At 39.6% G+C, this 19026-nt stretch overlaps 1 protein-coding gene across 12 annotated transcripts in view; it reads right to left on the bottom strand.

Moving 5' to 3' along the window:
- The window catches only part of OSBPL1A (oxysterol binding protein like 1A), a 319072-nt gene that overhangs the window by 38670 nt on the left and 261376 nt on the right, over window positions 1-19026 (bottom strand). For all 12 annotated transcript variants that reach the window (XM_033933855.1, XM_033933854.1, XM_033933860.1 and 9 more), the window contains 5 exons: window positions 15374-15556; window positions 12041-12148; window positions 11866-11955; window positions 7468-7594; window positions 5849-5965 (listed from right to left, as the gene is read on the bottom strand). In XM_033933855.1, the coding sequence (XP_033789746.1) occupies window positions 5849-5965; window positions 7468-7594; window positions 11866-11955; window positions 12041-12148; window positions 15374-15556 (625 nt within the window). The remainder of the gene's footprint in view (window positions 1-5848; window positions 5966-7467; window positions 7595-11865; window positions 11956-12040; window positions 12149-15373; window positions 15557-19026) is intronic.

Below are 19026 nucleotides of genomic sequence, written 5' to 3'. Positions count from 1 at the left end.
AACTGTTTTAAAATAGGACCAATCTGAAAATGAGTTTCACCTTTTTCATCTTTTATTGCATTCAATTTCATCTTTCTTTTTTTCACTTTAAGATAATTAGCCAATAATCTTCCCGCCTTATTTGAACTACCATAATACAAAGCTTGCTGACACATAATATTTTTTTTAGCCAAATTAGAAGAAATCTCATTATATTTATATTTTGCTTTTAATAAAGTTTGCAACGTAGAATTCTCCCACTTATTAATCAATTTTAATTCTAAATCTTTTATTTCGTGTTCCAGTTCCGTAAATTGCTTATTTAATTGTTTTTTAGAATAAGCTGAAAATGATATAATTTGCCCTCTCATCGTTGCTTTAAAAGCATCCCATATTATTTCTGTAGATATTTCCTCTGTAATATTATTTTGAAAATATTCATCCATTTTTAATTGAAATTCTTCACAAAATTTTGGATATGCAAGCAATGCATTATTAAATCTCCATACAGGCCTACCATTATCCGGGTCATTAAAATTTAAAGAAATCCACACTCCTCCATGATCTGATAAAATTATTGGTTCTATAGAGGCTTGTGTAACATCTTGTATTAGCCCATCAGAAACAAGAATATAATCAATTCTAGAAAAAGATTTATGAACATGTGAATAAAACAAAAAATCTCGATCATTAAAATGAAGAATTCTCCATATATCTTTTAAATTGCAAGAATTTATAAAATTATCCAACCCTAAAGATTTTAAAATTTTACTAGGTTTTTTATCCAATAAAGGGTCCACAACAGCATTAAAATCTCCTGCTACTATCAAATTATTAGCAGCCAGTGGTAAAATTATTGGTTGTAGAGTTTTAAAATATTCAATTTGATTCGAATTAGGTACGTACACATTAAATAGCGCCACGGTATTATTGCCCATACTCATGTTCACATGCACCCATCTTCCTAATTTATCTGCTTTCACCATATTAAATCCTGCTGAACATTTTTTATTTATTAAAATTGCTACCCCAGCTTTTTTCCCCACCGCCGGTGCAAAAAAGCAATCTCTCACCCAATTACCAATTAGCTTTTTTGATTCATCTCCATTAAGGTGAGTCTCCTGTATGAAATAGACATCCGCATTTTGTTTTTTTAAATATAGCAATACTTTTTTCCTTTTTATCGGGTGGTTGAGACCATCAACATTTATTGAAAAAATTTTTAAAGTCATTATATCAAATCAAAACAATAATCAATAATATTCTTCACATCAATATTATAACCTCTTTTCCCCTTTTTAAAATTATTATTAGAACCCATCCCCTCCCCTATACCCCTTCCCATATTCTTAATCCCCTCCCCCTCCCATCCCTCCCTTAAATTACTTGCCAACTTTGAAACGCACACCTTGACTAGGCAATAGATAAACTCCCCACAAGCTATATTTATAATTTTAAAACCATTAGCCAGATCATTATCATATTAAAATGAATATCATTTTATCACACAAGACTTCTTTATCAAGGATTACCTCTTTTTTTTTTTTTCCTTTCCTTTCCCCCATCTCTCATGAACCCTCCCTTCTCTACTCACTCATTTCCATTAAGATATTATTGAAATACATAAATAATCACACCAAATTTTAAAATTACATTCATCCAAACCACATTCATCTTTCATGTCAGATTACATCACATTCCCTCAAGTTAAATATCACTTTTAAATATTATTAAATATATAATGGAAATCTTTTTTCCTAACTTTTCCTATTCAAAAAGTCAATAAATTCCCCAAAACAACAATTTTTATCCCTTTAACATAACCCTCCTAACATTCCATACCCATTTCCACACTAGCATATTTGCTACCCTTTTAATTTCCACTCCATTCACAACATTCTCATATCATATGCTTTATATTATAACATCCAAACTTTCCTACATCCTTCGCTTTTACCAAAACTTCTAATTAATTTTTTTTTTTTTAATCTCATCGTATATCCACCATTATTTATATTAAGTTCAGACCAATTTTTATCCCAAACAACAATATTATGACTCTTGTTGCATTAATAGATTTGCAATTTTAAAACTATAGTCCATACATAACAACAAATTTCCTTTTCTTGTAATAAGATGCTATATGTCTCATAAAGTCTCATTTCAAATCTCCTCTTGCTTGCAGATCCATATAAAATTCTATCCTCTCACACTACTGTTTATACATTCTCAGTCTCATCTTTTGATCCACCTTAAATCTCCTTTCCAATTGTTTTGCATAAAGATTTACAATGACCACAATTTCAAACTTGTGGTGCCAATCATAGATCCTTCACATTCTACATATACAAACCCTGTTCCTTTTTTTTTTTTTGACCATCGTAGCTCTGTCATTTTTATTTTAAGGTCAGGCCAACTATATACCAGAACCATCTTCAAAAAATCCTCTGCTGCATTTAGAGAATTTCCATTACAATGTCTTATTCCATATATCACAGCTGACTTCCCCTTTTATGCAAATGAAAATTGTAAGGCTTACAAAGTCACAGTCTAACTCTCATCTTGCTTGCAGATCCATTCTATTTAATGTCCTCTTGCTTGTAGTTTATATCTTCTCAATACTATTTAGAACTTATTTCCTTCAATCTGTTTTGCACAATCCTCTATCGTTTCTCAGTCTGTCTGTCCAAACAGCAAGTCAGTACAATCCATCTTATTAACCTCTGTCCTTTAAAAGGTCTGTAATATTGCATCTCTTATGCTCTTGCAGGCTACATTCCATTTGCCTCATGACAAGATAGAATGTGGAATGTATTTGAAATCCAACTGCAGCCATGCCTTCAGAATCCTATTAACTCTTTTTTTTTCTTTTTTCTTCCTTTAACATAGAAATTTCCAAACAAAAATAAACATTTCAACCAAGAACAAAAATACTTCCATCCAAGTCTCTATTAAGTAGCCATTGGTGATTCACACTGCTCCAAAAACTCCTTAAGTTTATCTGCAGTATCAAAATTCAAAGTTTTATTTTTATAAGTGACCCGCATAGTTGCCGGGTATATGAGCCCATATCTAGCTCCCAGACTTCTCAGCTGTGGTCTCAGGTCTAATAGCTGCTTTCTCTTTTGTGCCGTTGCTCTGGCAAAGTCAGGCACTATGTAAATCTTTGAATCCTGACACTTTAAGTTTTTATTATCTTTAGCTAATTTAATTATTTCAGCTACCTGTTGATATCTAAGTAGCTTAAAGATCAGTGGACGTGGTCCTTTTTGGCTGTTTGATAATCTCGTTGGGACCCTGTGTGCACGTTCTATTTCCAATGGAAACTTGTTTTGCATCGGGAGCACCTTGGGCAAAAAATTAATCAAAAATCCAATCGGATCCGACTTTTCAATTCCCTCCGGGACCCCAAGCACCCTTAAATTGCTCCTTCGTTCCCTATTGGACAAATCTTCCAGCTCCCTTTTAAGTGCTTCAATTTCCTTACTGTGTTCCATGTGCTTTATACTTTCCTCCTCACACTTTTCCACTCTTTTCTCAATTTGATCCACTTTCAATTCCATTGCTTGCAGTTTATTTGATAAACATACCACCTCTTCTTTCACTTCTTTTATATTTTTAGCGCATTCCAATACTATTTCCTTTACCGCCTGTATTTCCTTCATTATGTCTTTATTTTCTACATCCTCCGGCGGCAACAGAACTGACATCGGTGAAGCCGTATCAAGTTTCGATCGCTTCCCGCTTCCTGAGCTGCTCCCCGCCGCCAAATTTTTGTTTTGCTTTCCTGAAGCCATTATCCACCTCTACCTCACTTTTCAGAGTGAAATTTGAATTTTTTCTGGCTATGATCTCTGTCAAATAGCTTGTCTTCACAGAGCAAATCCACTACCCAGCCATTTAGTTCCGCTCCAAAGCCACGCCTCAGAGTTTTTAAACTACATGCAAATGGTGAGAAATTGCTGGAGGGTCTTGTGAAATTGGAAGACTGGGCATTCAGATGGCAAATGAAATTTACTGTGGACAAGTTCATACTGATGCATCTAGAGAACTCCCTTAATTATAGCTACATTTTGCTAGGCTCCAGATTAGGAATTGCCATCCAGGAAAAGTTATCTGGGCATCATGGCTTGTATGTGACAGTAGCTTAAAAAAAAAAAGTAAACAATGTTAGGAATTAAGAAAGGGATGCAGAATAAAACAAAGCAAGTCATAATGCCTCTGTAATATTCCATGGTGTATGTGTACCTTGAATATTGTGCGTAATTCTGGTTGCCGCATCTTTAAGAAGGGATGGAACAATTCTTATACGAGAGCTAAAGAGGTTAGGGCTCCTTCAGCTTGGAGAAGATATAGCTGAGGGAGATATGATAGAGGTCTCCCAGAAGAGGTGGTGGAGACAGGGAACTCACGGCAGACATTTTTATTGATGGCACTGCACAGGGCAGGAGCATAGGAAGATCACTTCTGCCATGCATCACTGCTAGGCCACCAGGTATAGTGTGGAGAGATCTGGGAGGCGGAGGTGGGTCAGGGTTTAGAAACTTGTGAATAACCGAGGTCGCAAGTCCTAAACCCATGAAAATTTGGATGGAGAAGTGTATTGTGTTAAAAGTCATCAGAAGTGTTTAAAAAAAGTTTGGACAAATTCCTGGAGAAAATCCATACCTTTAAATGTAGATCTGGGTGAGATCACAGCTTATCCCTGGGGTAAGTCGCATGGAAGCTATATATTTTAAAGGATTGAATTCTGAGTGGGTGTGGCTAGAAACCAGATAAAGGGCTTGATGGAACTTGGTTTGAACCCAGTATAGCAATTCTTATGCTGTTGCCTACAGATTTAGATTTAAAAACTACCATTTATTGTGATTGATGGAACAGAGTTCAATAACAAATGTCTGGAAAAAAAGGGAGGTGATATCTGGAGGAAAGGCAAGGTTTGTGACCGACTATGATGCAGAACAAAATGGAATTCAGTTCTTCTAAATGAAATCCTCTTCTGTATAGGTCAGGGGTATGCAACCTGCAGCTCGCAAGCCACATGCGGCTCTTCTGCCATATGGCTATGGCTCTCCAGGCCCCGACCTTTTAATCTTCCTCCCAATCCCATGATTTCCCCCCCATGGCCTACCAAGATACCTAGTGGTTCAGCGGGGGGGGAGGGGGTTGTATGTCTTTGCATCAGGAGTGTGGCCCTCTTGCTCCTGCCTCTTTGCAGCTGCCTTCTAAAATGGCTGTTTTGACCTCTCATGGCAGCTTGAGGTACTACAGGAAATGCCGTGAGCAGCTGCGATAAGTCAAGGCAGCCATTTTAGAAGGTAGCCGTGTGGAAGCAGAAGCGAGAGGGCCGTGCTGGACCACCAGGTACCTCAGTAGGCCCGGTGGGGATCGTGAGGTTCGGAGGGAGATTAAAGTTTCAGGGCCTGGAGAAGGGAAAGAATCTTGGTAATGGGTTGGGGGGAGAGAGATGCTTGCCCAGGGCAAGGGAAGGAGGGAGGGAAGAGAGGTGCAGAAACCTGTGAGGGGTTGGAGGGAAGAGAGAGACAGAGAAGCAAGACCTTGGGGAGGTAAGAGAGAGTGAGAGACCTGTAATATCTCAAACTACCTTCTCTACCCATTGTGGCTCTTTGTAAATCTTGGGTCATATTTTTAGGATAAATTGGCTCTTTGCTTTAAAAAGGTTGTTGAACCCTGGTATAGGTTGTAGGCTAACACCCCCCCAAAAAAAAACAAACCCCAACAAAAACCAACACTAGATACCAGAAACAATCAGAACTGTTTTAGTGGTTATGATTCAGATGGGTTGATTTTCCACACTGAATACAACTTATTCCTTTGGTAAGGTCAACTTTACTACAATCACACTAACCTGTACAGAATTGGAAGGCCTTGGGGCTATCTTCCACAGAAGATTACTTCCAGGAATAACATGCACACTTTCAGAGTCTGGCAATGGCATTTCATCTGGTTCCTCAGTACTTCCTGTCTGCAGAGAATACAAGAAATAGAACATGAACCTTTGCATCTAACAAGACTGGGTTCTTTACTAGGAGTTACTGTACTACTCTGGGAAAGGACCTTGAATTACTGTGGATAACACATTTAAATCCACAACTCAGTATACAACCACTCTCAAAAGAGCAAATAGAATTTTAGAAATTATTTTGAAAGAACAGAAAGTAAATCATAGGTTAAAATACCTCTGTATATATTTGTATGCACTTCTATAGGCTCTGTCAAAGGAGAGACAGATCAGGATTTAAGATTTTAGCAAACCATAAACACAGTCAGAAGATGAAAGTGGAGACCCTTTTTTGAAACTCAAAAAGCCAAAGTAAGCCCTTTAGAGACTGAAAAGAAGGGGGTGGGGATGTTGGGTAGAGCATCATGATGGTGCCTCTTTCAAGTGGCATTGGAAAGGGTTTAAGATGCTACACTGTGGCCGTTTAAGAACCACCAGTTCAGCGTGGTCCTTTCATCACCACCTTTTAAGAGTTGCCAGTTCAGTGCCTTTTCATCGTGGCCTGGGGCTCCAGCATGTGGAGGGGCAATGCCCCCCCAATGCATGTGGTGGAGGGGGCAATATCCCCCCACTCCATCAGCACTCTACCTTGTCTGTATCATATGTGGTGGTGGGGGGCAATGCCCCCCATGCCCTCCCATCAGTACTTCACCTCGATCAGGCTGACCGATCCAACATTCCACCAATTCAGCAAATGCCCCCCCTCCCCAATACATCAGCACTCCACCTCAATCCAGCATGAAGGGCGGCACTGAACAATCCCATGATGAAATGGCCACGCTGAACTGGTGGCTCTTAAATGACGGTGGTGAAAGGGCAGAACTAAACTGGCGGCTCTTAAAGGGCCACATTGAATGGTACAATTCCGCAGTGGAAAACAGCCCACAAACTCCTTTTTGGCCTGGCCACTTGGCACTTTCAACATTTGGTGCTCAAAACAGTTGCCGATGCCTCATTTTGGGCCCGGGGAACAATGCGGCCAGTGTTATTCTCTTTAAAAATAATTTGGGATCATTTGGGGAGGAAGAAGAAAGAGTACAGAAACCCAAAGATAATTAAAAAAAAGCAACAAAATATACAAGGAGATAGTCAGGAAGGGAGGCTGACAAAACAGAAAAAAAGGAATAAAAATGAGACATGAGGGATAAATTAAAAATGACTGAGTAAGTTGGTAAAAAGACTGGGCAATTCACAGAGGAAAAGATTACAGATTAGTGCATTGTGCTACACCGTTCTCCCAAAGGAGCTTCAGCTACTCAAGCATTCTTCCCCATCTGTCCCGGTGGATTCACAATCTATCTAATGTAGATGGGGGGATTAAATGACTTGCCTAGGGTCACAAAGAACAGCATGAGTTTGAACCAACAAACCTCAGGGTGCTGAGGCTGTAGCTTTAACCACTATGCTAATACAGGTACTATATTTTTCCAAAATTACTTTCGATTTTAAAAAAAATTCAAACCTACCTGTTTTGCATTTTTCTTCTCTTCTGCATTTTTCTTGTCATTCTTTTTATAAGCATCAAATGTAGCAGGATCAACACTATACAAACATTCTGTCCATTTACCATATAATGCGCACAGTTTCTTTTTACTGTAACACAGAAAGCAAAACAATTTACTTAGTGTATGCTAAATATTTTGTTTCACAGTTAAATCTCTCATATGCATATTTGTCATCGATACCCTGAAAACCAGGTTGGCTGGGTGTCCTCCAAGAATTGGGTTAAGAACCCCTGCCCTAATAGGGTGGGGCTATTGGCCCCACCCTTTTATGCTTGGTTACTCCAGGAACTCAGAAAGAGATCTGAACCATAAAGCAGTATTACTGCCTAAACATCTGAGTGTACTGGGACCATGGTTTGCTCGTAACTGATAAGTTTGCTAAGCTTCCTGGGTCTTGCCAGGATGCCTATATAGTAAGGCAAATATCTTATAGGAATAAAGATGTGGCTCAGATCTAGAATTCTAATTAACAAGTGCAGGAATCAAAGAGGTCATTGATGTCATAGATTGTTAATAGGAATTTAACCAGGGCTTTTTTTTTTGAGGAGGTGTTCAGGTGATACTGAGTATCAGAACCTTTTTCATTGCTTATTAAAAATGACCCGTGGTCCCCAAGTATTAATAAAAGAGCTCAGAGTTTACATGCTCAGTGCTGCCTTTTCATGGATTCTGTGTCTGGTTGCACTCCTGAAGAATGGCCTAGTATTTTAGTATCAGCATTTTTTTTGCTAGAAAAAAAAAGCACTGGATATAACATTTAATAGTATGCTACTTTTTCTAAGTTTATAGATAATGGCTCTTACTTTCCCTCTCCACCCACATTTTCTGGATTCTAGCTCCTTTTAGCCTGTCTCAGAAGAGCACTACAACCATGCACCTTGCTCTACTACCCCACTGTTAGGAGCAGATCTTTGGACTATTGAAGAAGATTGTAAGCTCTTCAAAGCAGGAACCATCTCTTGCATGTACAATGTACAGAACTGTGTCCATCTGGTAGTGCTCACATGTGGCTGCAGCAATTACCATATGCTGCCTGTAGTCTGTTCCAGAGCCTTTCCTCTGGCTTGTCCTGCCCCCTATGACATAATTTCCAGTTACCACATGGGAAGAATGGCTCAGAGGGAAAGCTCTAGAGCAGGCCACAAGCAGCGTATATCACCATTGCTAAAGACCTCTAGAAAATGTGAAGAAAAGTTGGAAGTTTTAAGATAGATGGGGATAGGTAGAATTGAGAGGAGGGAACATCAAACTGCACACAGGCAGAGGGACAGGAGGGCACATGGAAAGATGCCAGAGAATGAACAGGGGGAAGGGATGGGGGGAGGAAGTAGAGCAGGGAGAGAAAGATGCCAGACCATGCATTGGAGGTGGGACAAGATATTCTACAATGCCAACAGGAAGAAAGGAGGAGAGCTGTTGAATCCAGGGGTGGAGGGAAAAAAGAGATAATGGACTTGGGGAGAAAGGAGAGAAGAGATATTGAACCCAGGGGTGGCGGAGGGAAGAAAGAGAGGGAGAGATATTGGACCAGGAGAAGGAGAAGGGAGGGAGGGGTTTGAAAAAAAATGTCCAGAAAATTAAAGAGAGTTATTTTGAATTTATTTACTGGAATAAGTTAGTATGGAAAATGTATATTGTGGATGTCTTTTGTATTATGTAAAGTAGAAGAGGAAATGTTTTTCTGTTTTTATTTCTTTAGTGTTGAGTATATGCTGAGTATGACTTCTTTAAGCTCCTATTTCAATTTTTGCCTTCATATTTCTAAATTAAGATCTCTTTATTCCATGTTTGGTGAAAGTCTGTGTTTTGTATATGACAAAGGTTCGGTATTTCTATGTAGGGATCTGTCCTTTGTATTTTTTATAAACAACCATGATCTTCAAAGGTAAGCAGTATATAGTAAGTCTCTTAAATGAGGGATTGCTGTTTATTAAGGAGATTTACTATACCGCCTAGCTTTGAAGATCACAGCAAATTGCAAATATATATATATATACTGTATATATATCAATATACAGATCACTATACAGCCAAAAATTATAATCATGCTATAGATTAAAAAAAAAGTTTAACTGATGAACTAGCTTTCCAAGGGCAAATGTGAACTGCATTTATTTTTGAGGTTAAAGTTGAAGAGAGAGGACAGGGAAAAGTTAACAAAAACAAAACACCCAGCAAAAAAATACATAGCACATTAAGCAAAAAGAAAAATAAAGGAAGAGGAGGGAAGCTAATTTTGGGACTTGGGCTGGCATTCTCCATGCATGTGCAAGGAGAGAGAGAGAGACAACAGGAGCCACAAGGTGGGATAAATGACTGTAGCATTTAGTGGGCAGAGCATGATGGGCACTCACCCCTGAAGAAGCTTGAAATAGCAAAACAAGTACCGGTAACTATATTGAGCCCTTGGCAAGATAAGTTCCCTGCCTAAAATATCAGTAAAGATACCAGTAGGTTTAGATTCAAACAGTTTTATTGATGCAAACATCATCAAATACAACAAATACAGCATCAAAGCACATCAATTTTATAATATACATAATAAAAGACTAATTCTAATTTCAATAAACTCCCATTTTAGCTATTTGTGTTTGAACCCACCCCGTCCCTCTTCACACCCACCCTTCCCCACCCAATAGTACCTTCTACCCAGTGATACTCTCTTCATTTAACTAAATATAAACCCCAATTAAGAGATCCAACTTAAAATGGCACTAAGGCCCTTAGGATGTAAATCTTGCAAATATGAATCCCAGATTTGTATAAATAACATCTTTCGCTTTCTTTTAATTCTAGCATCTCTAGCTTCCCAAATGGCCAACTGATGTAATTGATTCCGCCAATGCCAAAATCTTGGAGGATCAGGGATCGTCCAATATTGAAGTATACATTTTTTGAAATACGTATATTAAACAGAAAATTAAAAATGTGAATTTTGAAAACTGTATAATGTAAGGAAGTTTTTTGATCAATGAGTGAACCCATGTAAGGTAGATTCAATCTCAGATTTTAGACACAGAGGTCTTTTTCTTCTTTTTGTCAGAAGATGTGTATACTGCATTTAGTTTAGCAGCTCTTGCTGGTTGCAACTACAAATTTTTAATATGAATGATGCTTATGTTCGGAAATGCTTTTACCGACTACATATGATACGTTCCCTCGCTCATACTACTAGATCAACCTTCACTGTACATTCATTGGTTATCTCATGTCTAGATTAGAGTAATGCTCTTTATAAAAGCATTGCCAAAAAAGAAATAAGATGGCTTCAATCGTACAAAACACTGCAATAAAAATCATTTTTAATGCTCGCAAATATGACCACGTCACCCCCTCTTCTGATCAAAGGCCACTGGCTGCCTATCGAAAACCGAATTATCTATAAGATCATGTTGTTGACCTTTAAAACTAAGACCGCTGGTTAATCAGAATTTATAAACCAGCTCTTGATTCCTCATTCTTCCCAACGTTCCCTTAGATCTGCCAATCAAAATTTATTTGCTATCCCTTCTTTTAGATACATTAATACTATGAGAACTAGCATCTTTTCTGTCACAGTCCCCATGCTTTGGAATGTTGCTCCAAACCGCTTAAGAGAAATCACAGTTCTTGACAGATTTAAAAGCAGTTTAAAATCTTTTCTCTTCAAAAGATGCATTTGATGTATAATCGTCCTTTTAAGGATTTTGTTTTACTTTTTAAAATTTTACTGTAGTTCAGCTTTTAGGCTAAGCTTTCTTTTTGATCCCCCCCGCCCTTTTTGTTCCTTTCTTTTCAAAAACTGTAGTTCCTCCCCGGTCCCTTTTGTACGAGTCTGTTATAAATGTCAGTGAGTTTTTGTCTTATGTTTTATTTTTATGTTGTTTAGTGGCTCCCCCTTTTAAATTATTGACTATGTACCACCGCCTTGAATTCTGATAAGACGGTGTATTAAATTTTAACAAACTTGAAACTTATGTATAATGTTCTCTTACAGAAATACTGAAAGGAAGCTATTGCCACTGTGTATGGTTAAAGATTTCTTAAGTATCATTCAACGTTAAGTAGCAACTTCTTATTAAAAACTCAACTGCCAACTCATTTTTGGACATCTTGTGCTTCCCTATAATTTACCCAAAGACCATGTAAGGAATTACAAATGTCTAATCGGAATGAGGCCAAACTAGTCATGCAGCATGTGTTAACTGTGAAATCAATCATTTTGAACCTTTTGCGACTCTTGACTGTTCAGTGATACTTTTAGTTGATAGCTGGTCTCATAAATGAGGCTGCTTGTCAAGCATATTACTGAACGTCGAAAAAGAGCACAGCATTAACAAGTATCTTAAGAATGATCTTACTGCTCCAATGGCTTGTTACCTTTTGTCTTGAATGTAGCCCTCAACTTTGTGCAATTCTTTTCCAAAAAGGCCGCATGGCTTAAAGCTCAAGACACACTTCTCTCCAGTTCTGAAAAAAAATATTTAGCTGTAAAGTTACCTTAACTCATTAACTAACATTGCATAAAATATTACAGCTAAATATGATCACTCACTTGTGATTAGTTATTTCTACACTGCCATACTGCTCAATCCAGAGTTTACCAACTATTATGTTATGGACACAGCAGGTAGGATTTGTCCACGTGTAGGCTTCATTGTGCCTGCAATAAAATTTAAAAAGAGTATTAGACCTTCAGGAATGTGTGTGGTAGGTATCTCTCTGCTGTACGATTGCAGGGGTGAAGGAGACCCTTTTCATGTTTTGCTAGGAATAGCAAGTGATTCTTCACTTCTAACTTATCAACTATCATGGAAAAAATATTTTGGCAAATAAAAGTGTCCCACTGGGCATGTAGCAATCTCATTTAATATGCAAGTCATTTCCTACCCAAAATGATGTATTTTGAAGTAGTTGTGAACAGTATTTTCGGTTAGGCATAGCCGTAAAAAAAAGGTTGTGCCTTATTTGCTGTGATCACTCAAATGTTATCCCTTTAAAAAGTTAACTAGGTGTTCATAAATCTTAAGAGACAGAGTTAGGACAAAAAAGGAGTTGGAGAAGGAAAAGTAAAGACTAAACTTTGAGGCACAATCAAAACTAAAAAAACTTGCTTCTTATTTAACTATCCCCTTATCAACTTAATGAGCAATGCTAGTTGCTTTTTTTAATGTAAGTCTTGACTTAAGATCAATTTATTTTAGGAATTTTTTTAACTTAAAAAAAGATTCAGAACTAGCAGCAGGGGAATTTTAAGAAATTTCAAGATATTTGGGAGCCATTAACAAAATACTGTAATGAATATCATATCATTTTTTCCTTAAATATGCACATCCAAGGTGGGGGGAGAAGGGTGGGAGGGTATTTTGGTTTTCTTATGAGTGCAAATAATGTGGAGGGGGGTTATTATATATCTTCTTATGTTTGATGAAAGTTATTGATTGGGGGGGAGAGATATGGGATCTGAATTAGATTTTAATAGGATATTAAGTGATGTATTTAAGTATAAATTGATTTTATATGTTGTACTTATTGTAAGTTTTAAAAATGAATAAAGAATATTTTTTTAAAAATGTGAAGAAAACAACTTTGAAGAAGTAATTCTGTAACTGCATCTAATATAATAAAACCCTAAGCACGCATGCGCACTCTTACCTGCGTGTTCCATTTTCCGTGCACGCTTCTACTCCCTCACTCCCTCCCTCACTGTAAGTTCGCCACTGTCGTCGCCCCCTCCCCCCCTGTGCACCCTTTCCCGGCGCACACAAAACCCCATTGACCCTCCCACCGCGAGATGCACAAACCTCCCGGCTCCAATAGCGGCCGCATCACACTAAAGACGTTGCTTTGCGGCCTTCCCATGCTCTGATTTCCTCTGCCGCGTCTCTGATGACATCATCAGAGATGCCAGCAGAGGAAATCAGAGCATGGGAAGGCCGCAAAGCAGCGTCTTTAGTGTGATGCGGCCACTGCTTGAGCCAGTAGGCTTGACGGTCATCTCGCGGTCAGAGGGTCAGTGGGGTCGGCTGCATGGCGGCGATAGTGGTGGGGGGGAGAGAGTTCTACTGCACAGGGGGATGGCTGGAAGGCAGGTTGGCTTCAGAGGGTGCGGGAGGGACAAAGTATGGAAGGCAGTGAGGGGAGCAGGGAAGAGGTGCTGCTGGACCCGGGGAGCAGGGAAGAGGGACCAGGGGAGCAGGAAAGAGGTTCTGCTGGATAGGAGGAGCAGGAAAGAGGGACCGGGGAGCAGGGAAGAGGTGTTTCTGGACCAGGGGAGCAGGGAAGATGTGCTGCTGGACCGAGGGAGAAAGGAAGATGGACAGGGGAGCAGGAAAGAGGTGCTTCTGGATAGGGGGAGCAGGAAAGAGGGACCAGGGAGAGGGAAGAGGTGCTGCTGCTGCTGGTGGAGGGGGGGAAGAGAGAGTTCTACTGCACAGGGGGATGGCTTCAGAGGGTGGGGGTAGGACAAAGTCTGGAAGGCAGTGAGGGGGAGCAGGGAAGAGGTGCTGCTGGCCAGGGGAGCAGGGAAGAGATGCTGCTGGACAGGGGGAGCAGGGAAGAGGGGCAGGGGAGTACGGAAGAGGTACTGCTGGACAGGGGGAGCAGGGAAGAGGGACAGGGGGAGCACGGAAGAGGTGCTACTGCACAGAGAAGTAGGTTGGGGGGAGGGAAATGCTGCTGCTACTGCACAGGGAAGTGGAAAATAGGGGACATGTGAGGGAAGGAGGCTTTACTAGCACCCGTTAATGTAACGGGCTTAAACACTAGTCTATAAATAAAGCATTATATTGACACTCTACTGAAATGCAATACAATTCTTCATGAAACTCTCTCTCTCTTTTAAAGGTATATACACTTCCCCCTCCCCATTTGCGGTTTCGGCAATCGCGATTTCACATATTCGCGATTTTTTGGGGAGGGGAAAAAAAACCAACATCGTTAAGTCTTCCTTCCGGCATCCCGGCCTTACCTGGTGGTCTAGCAGGCTTTCGGGGCAGGAGCGATCTTCCTACGCTCCTGCCCCGTGCAGATCGCCATTAGGAAATAGCTGTAGGGAGTTCCCGTCATAGTCTCGAGAGACTACGGGAACTCATAGCAGCCATTTCCTAATGGCGATCTGCACGGGGCAGGAGCGTAGGAAGATCGCTCCTGCCCCGAAAGCCCGCTAGACCACCAGGTAAGGCCGAGAAGGGGGGAGGGAGGCGGGGATGGGTCAGAGCCGGATATTCGCGATTTTTCGTCATTCGCGGTCCGGCTCTGCCCCTATCCCGCGTGAATCCGGAGGGAGAAGTGTAAAGCCACACTAAACCAAGACAATTATTGTCTCAAGTGTTTAATTTCTAATGCAATGCTAGGACATATGTTCTGGCAATGTCTGAAAATTATAGTGTTTTGGAGACAGTTATCTAGCTATAAGACCTACTTGGTGGTTGCTTTTGGTGCCAAGACTCCAGAAGCCTTCTAATTTTATACTACCATTGATGTACGCCACTCTACACAATGTGGTGATTGATAAAGAAGGACATGCACTTTAAAATTAAATTTTAGTTTTTAGGCACTTGACAGTGATGTATCATCTACTATAGCTAACCTATATGTAGTACACTGTCCTTAAAGTATAACAAGCATTTGCAGACTTAGGGCTCCTTTTACAAAGCCGCACTAGTGGTTTAATGTGCGTAATAGCGACCGCTAAAACCGCCGGCCGCGCTAGCCGCTACCACCTCCTCTTGAGCAGGCGGTAGTTTTTCAGCCAGCGCGGGGGTTAGTGCGTGATTAAAAGTCGCACACGCTAAAGCTACTAACGCGGCTTCGTAAAAGGAGCCCTTAATTTTTGTAGGAATACACAAAACCGGGTACCACACTAACAAACTAATAACCTACTTACTTTAAAAGTTCCAACGTTATAATTCCTTTAGGCTCCGCTTCCACACTCTTGCCCCAAAATTTGAGTTTAGGATAAATGGACCCATGAAATATGAAATCATTGCTCAGTCCTTCAGCATAAAATGCACTGACTGGTGGATGATGGCTAACTTGTTCCGAGATTAACCTAAATCCAAGATCATCACTTTGACAAAAAGAAAAGAACGTGTGTAAGATTTCACTCCCTGCATTTAAAAATGAAAACTTGTCGATTTTTTTTTTTAGATTGAGCAAAGACTACTTAAAACTAAGTCCACATTAATGCTAATGATTATTCCTAAGCTTGCAAACAACATGTTAATAAGCACTATCATCTTTAAGAAGAAAGATAAGGGGCAAAGAGAGAGATCCCTTACTTTTTAAATGAGTTACATAGCCAGAACCAGAATAATACTTCTGTATTTAGACTGATATTTCGGTAACCAAACCTGGTAAAACCAGTACCCTTTTTAGGAATCCCTTACAGTACTGTAGTTACAGTAATGCCTTAATGTACTCTTCATCTGCACATATGTACTTTTTCCGACTAGAAAGTTAGGAACAAAAATTTATACACCCAAACTTCTGCAGTCCGTAAATTTATGTATTTATTCAATTTTCTATACTGTTCTTCCAGAACTCACTTCTGAGCCCCCTGCCACACATTCCCCACCATCCACATGAACAGCCTTCTAAACATATACTTTATACTCTCCTCTACACATGGAATAAAAACATCAAACACAGGTAGACATACACATGCTCACATCTACCACAGTGAACTCAAAATATATATCCCATAATGCACTCAAAATATACAAATATGCTGTTCCTAAACACTCATTCTGTGTGTACACATACACATACAAAATCCCTTCAAGCACCATCTCACTTATACATATCTTCTCCACCTTCAAAGAAAAAGAACCCCCCCCCCCAACATTATCTATGGTACTGCAAAGTGAAGCAAGTATGAAGGGGGTGCTGAAAAGTTCTCAGCCTAACCAAGAAGGGAATGACATGGAACCATAAAACTTACAAATTTTTTTTCCACATATTTATCCTGAAGAACAGATGAGGAGAGAGCATGCAGGGATGGGGCAGTGACAGGGACAGAACTTGGTGGGGGACAAGGTTGGAGATAGATCCCATGGGGACAAATTTGTCCCCGTGTTATTCTCTACTTAGCACATTATATCTGATGTTTCTGTAACCCTTCCAAAAAATACTCTGATGTCTGGTCACTGAAATACTGCTCCGCTGTTGCAATCACCTCCAAATCATTCAAAAATTGTCACCCTTTAAAATTCTTTTTAAGGTTTGGAAACAGAAATAGATGGAGCATGATCTAGTGAGGAGTAATAATAATAATAATAGTTTATTTTTATATACCGCGAAACCATCAGTTCTTGGCGGTTTACACAATAGTAATTACAACAAGTAATTAAAATACAGATTCAAATAACAATGTCTTATAAAAGAAAATAACACAAATTCAATAAAAGATATTGACCATCAAAATACAACCCTAACTTATTCAAAGTAAAATATGCACAATACAGATTATTTATACTAAAATAGATAAGCAACTGTAAACATTATTCCATAAAAATAATAAAAAATCTGCTTATCATGATAATTTTGAAATCCATTAAATATTGTATTGGGTGGATGTCTATGCACTGAAACCCCAACTGTGTCAAAACATCCATTATTTTGCAAGCTTTGTGAGCAGGTGCATTGTCTTTCAAAAAGGCCTCCTTTCTGCAACTTCCCTCTCCTTTTTTCTTTTAATGCCTCCTTTAATCGGCATGGCACGTTACAGTAGTATTCTGTATTAACTGTTTGACCCCCTTGGAAGATAGTCATTCATTACAACACCTTCCTGATGACAAAACACTGTGGCCATGACCTTTCCTGCTATCTTTTGGGTCTTGAATTTCCTTGGAGAACCTTGAGTGCTGCCATTGCATGGACTGTTTTGTCTCAGGTGGTGCAACTATGTTTTATCAACAGTAACTAGTCATGCCAAAAAGTTGGCACCAGCTTGCAGAAAATATTGCAAAGTCAATTTAGAGGTGTCCACTCGACATCGATTCTCATAAGCATTTGGGCACCCAGTTGGCTGACAGCTTCTGCATACGCGGCTGCTCGTGGATTATATACCCAACATGTTCCCTGGATATCTGCCAATCTGCCAAAATCAGGTCATGGACCTTGCTGCATCTTTGGTCGCCAAGGTGTTTGTATTAGGTTTTGTGTTGGTATTTCTCACAATTGGTTCCGTTCTCTGCCTCTGTTGCATCCCCTGTTTCGTGTGCGTCTGCCTTGTCTCTGTGCTCCTGTCCCATTTTCTGAGAACATGGAGTGGTTGGCAGCTGGGGCGTTCAGATATTAATATACTTTGCAAAGTTACGCCCCGTCAGTATTTCATTGGTTAATAATTGTGGATTTACACGTTGTCATCTTGTATCCTTCATGGTATGAATGAGAACACGGAGTGGGGCAGCTGGGGGTATATAAACAGGAGCACCTGGCTAGCATCTCATTGGCTTAAAGGTGCGCGGACGTCACTAAAAGAGCATTGGACCTTGGCAATTTTATGCCGCACCAATCTTCAACAATACAGCAGGTTGTGCCCCTGACATTGCTCCTGAGGAAGGAAACAAAATGGAGTACTTTGTAGGGCATTCAGCGAAGGCACCCCCTTCGAGGAAGTAATTCAGCATCGGCGGACATCATGAGATAAGTTTCCCTTTAAATTATTTAAGAAGGAACTTGAGGAAACGTTCTCTTATTATGAAACAAAGTGGGCTCGAATGATTTGTGTGATTTTGCACCAACACACTTTATTAATCTCTTTTTATATTTTTGCACTCTGAACTTGAGGTAATTAAAAATTTTAAAACGGGAAGGTAATGATGCTTGCAGGCAAACCCTACAGAGTGCTTTAAGGGGCTCTTGAATAGTAGATAGACCCTGGTGAACTCTCTAATCAATGCTAAGAGGTTCCCATAGACTGATAAAACCTCCCGGTGGAAATAATGAACAGCTATTTCCTATTAAGTAATTTTTACGAGTAAAGCCCAGAGTGCAAAATTAGAGATACAAGAGCAGGTCTTTTTGTATCACTTATACTGAGTTGACCCCTTTTATACAGCGTTGGGCTAGTTAGAGACTTTTGGATCCCTAGCATATCCTTTCAATCTGGATTTCACTGCCTCATCTTTTTTAATAAAGTGGTTTTATTTTGGACTCCTGCTCTCATCCTTTTATTTGTGGCCCTTCCTCTTTTTGTAATTTGGATCTCTGTTCTTGCAGCTGTCCCTCTCTTTTCCTCTGAACATATAACCCTACCACCAAAAACAACCTTTCCCCTTTGCCTGGAATATATTACCTGCCATTAGTACTCCCATTCCACTTCATCACTCTACCCCTTTCAACCAATTTTGCCCAGGCACACTACCTCTGACACCTCCTTCCAATTCTTCTCTAGACATGCCAAATTACACTAAAGTGTGTGACACACAGATTTGGCAATTTCCCTTAATTATAAACATTTTAGGAAGAATATTAAAAAACTAGTTTTTTAGCCCGTTACATTAACGGGTGCTAGAATAGATGTGTAGACTTAGG

The sequence above is a fragment of the Geotrypetes seraphini genome, chromosome 2 (genome assembly GCF_902459505.1).
Source record: "Geotrypetes seraphini chromosome 2, aGeoSer1.1, whole genome shotgun sequence".
Classification (NCBI taxonomy): Eukaryota; Metazoa; Chordata; class Amphibia; order Gymnophiona; family Dermophiidae; genus Geotrypetes; species Geotrypetes seraphini.
This window is presented reverse-complemented; position numbering and strand designations above follow the sequence as displayed.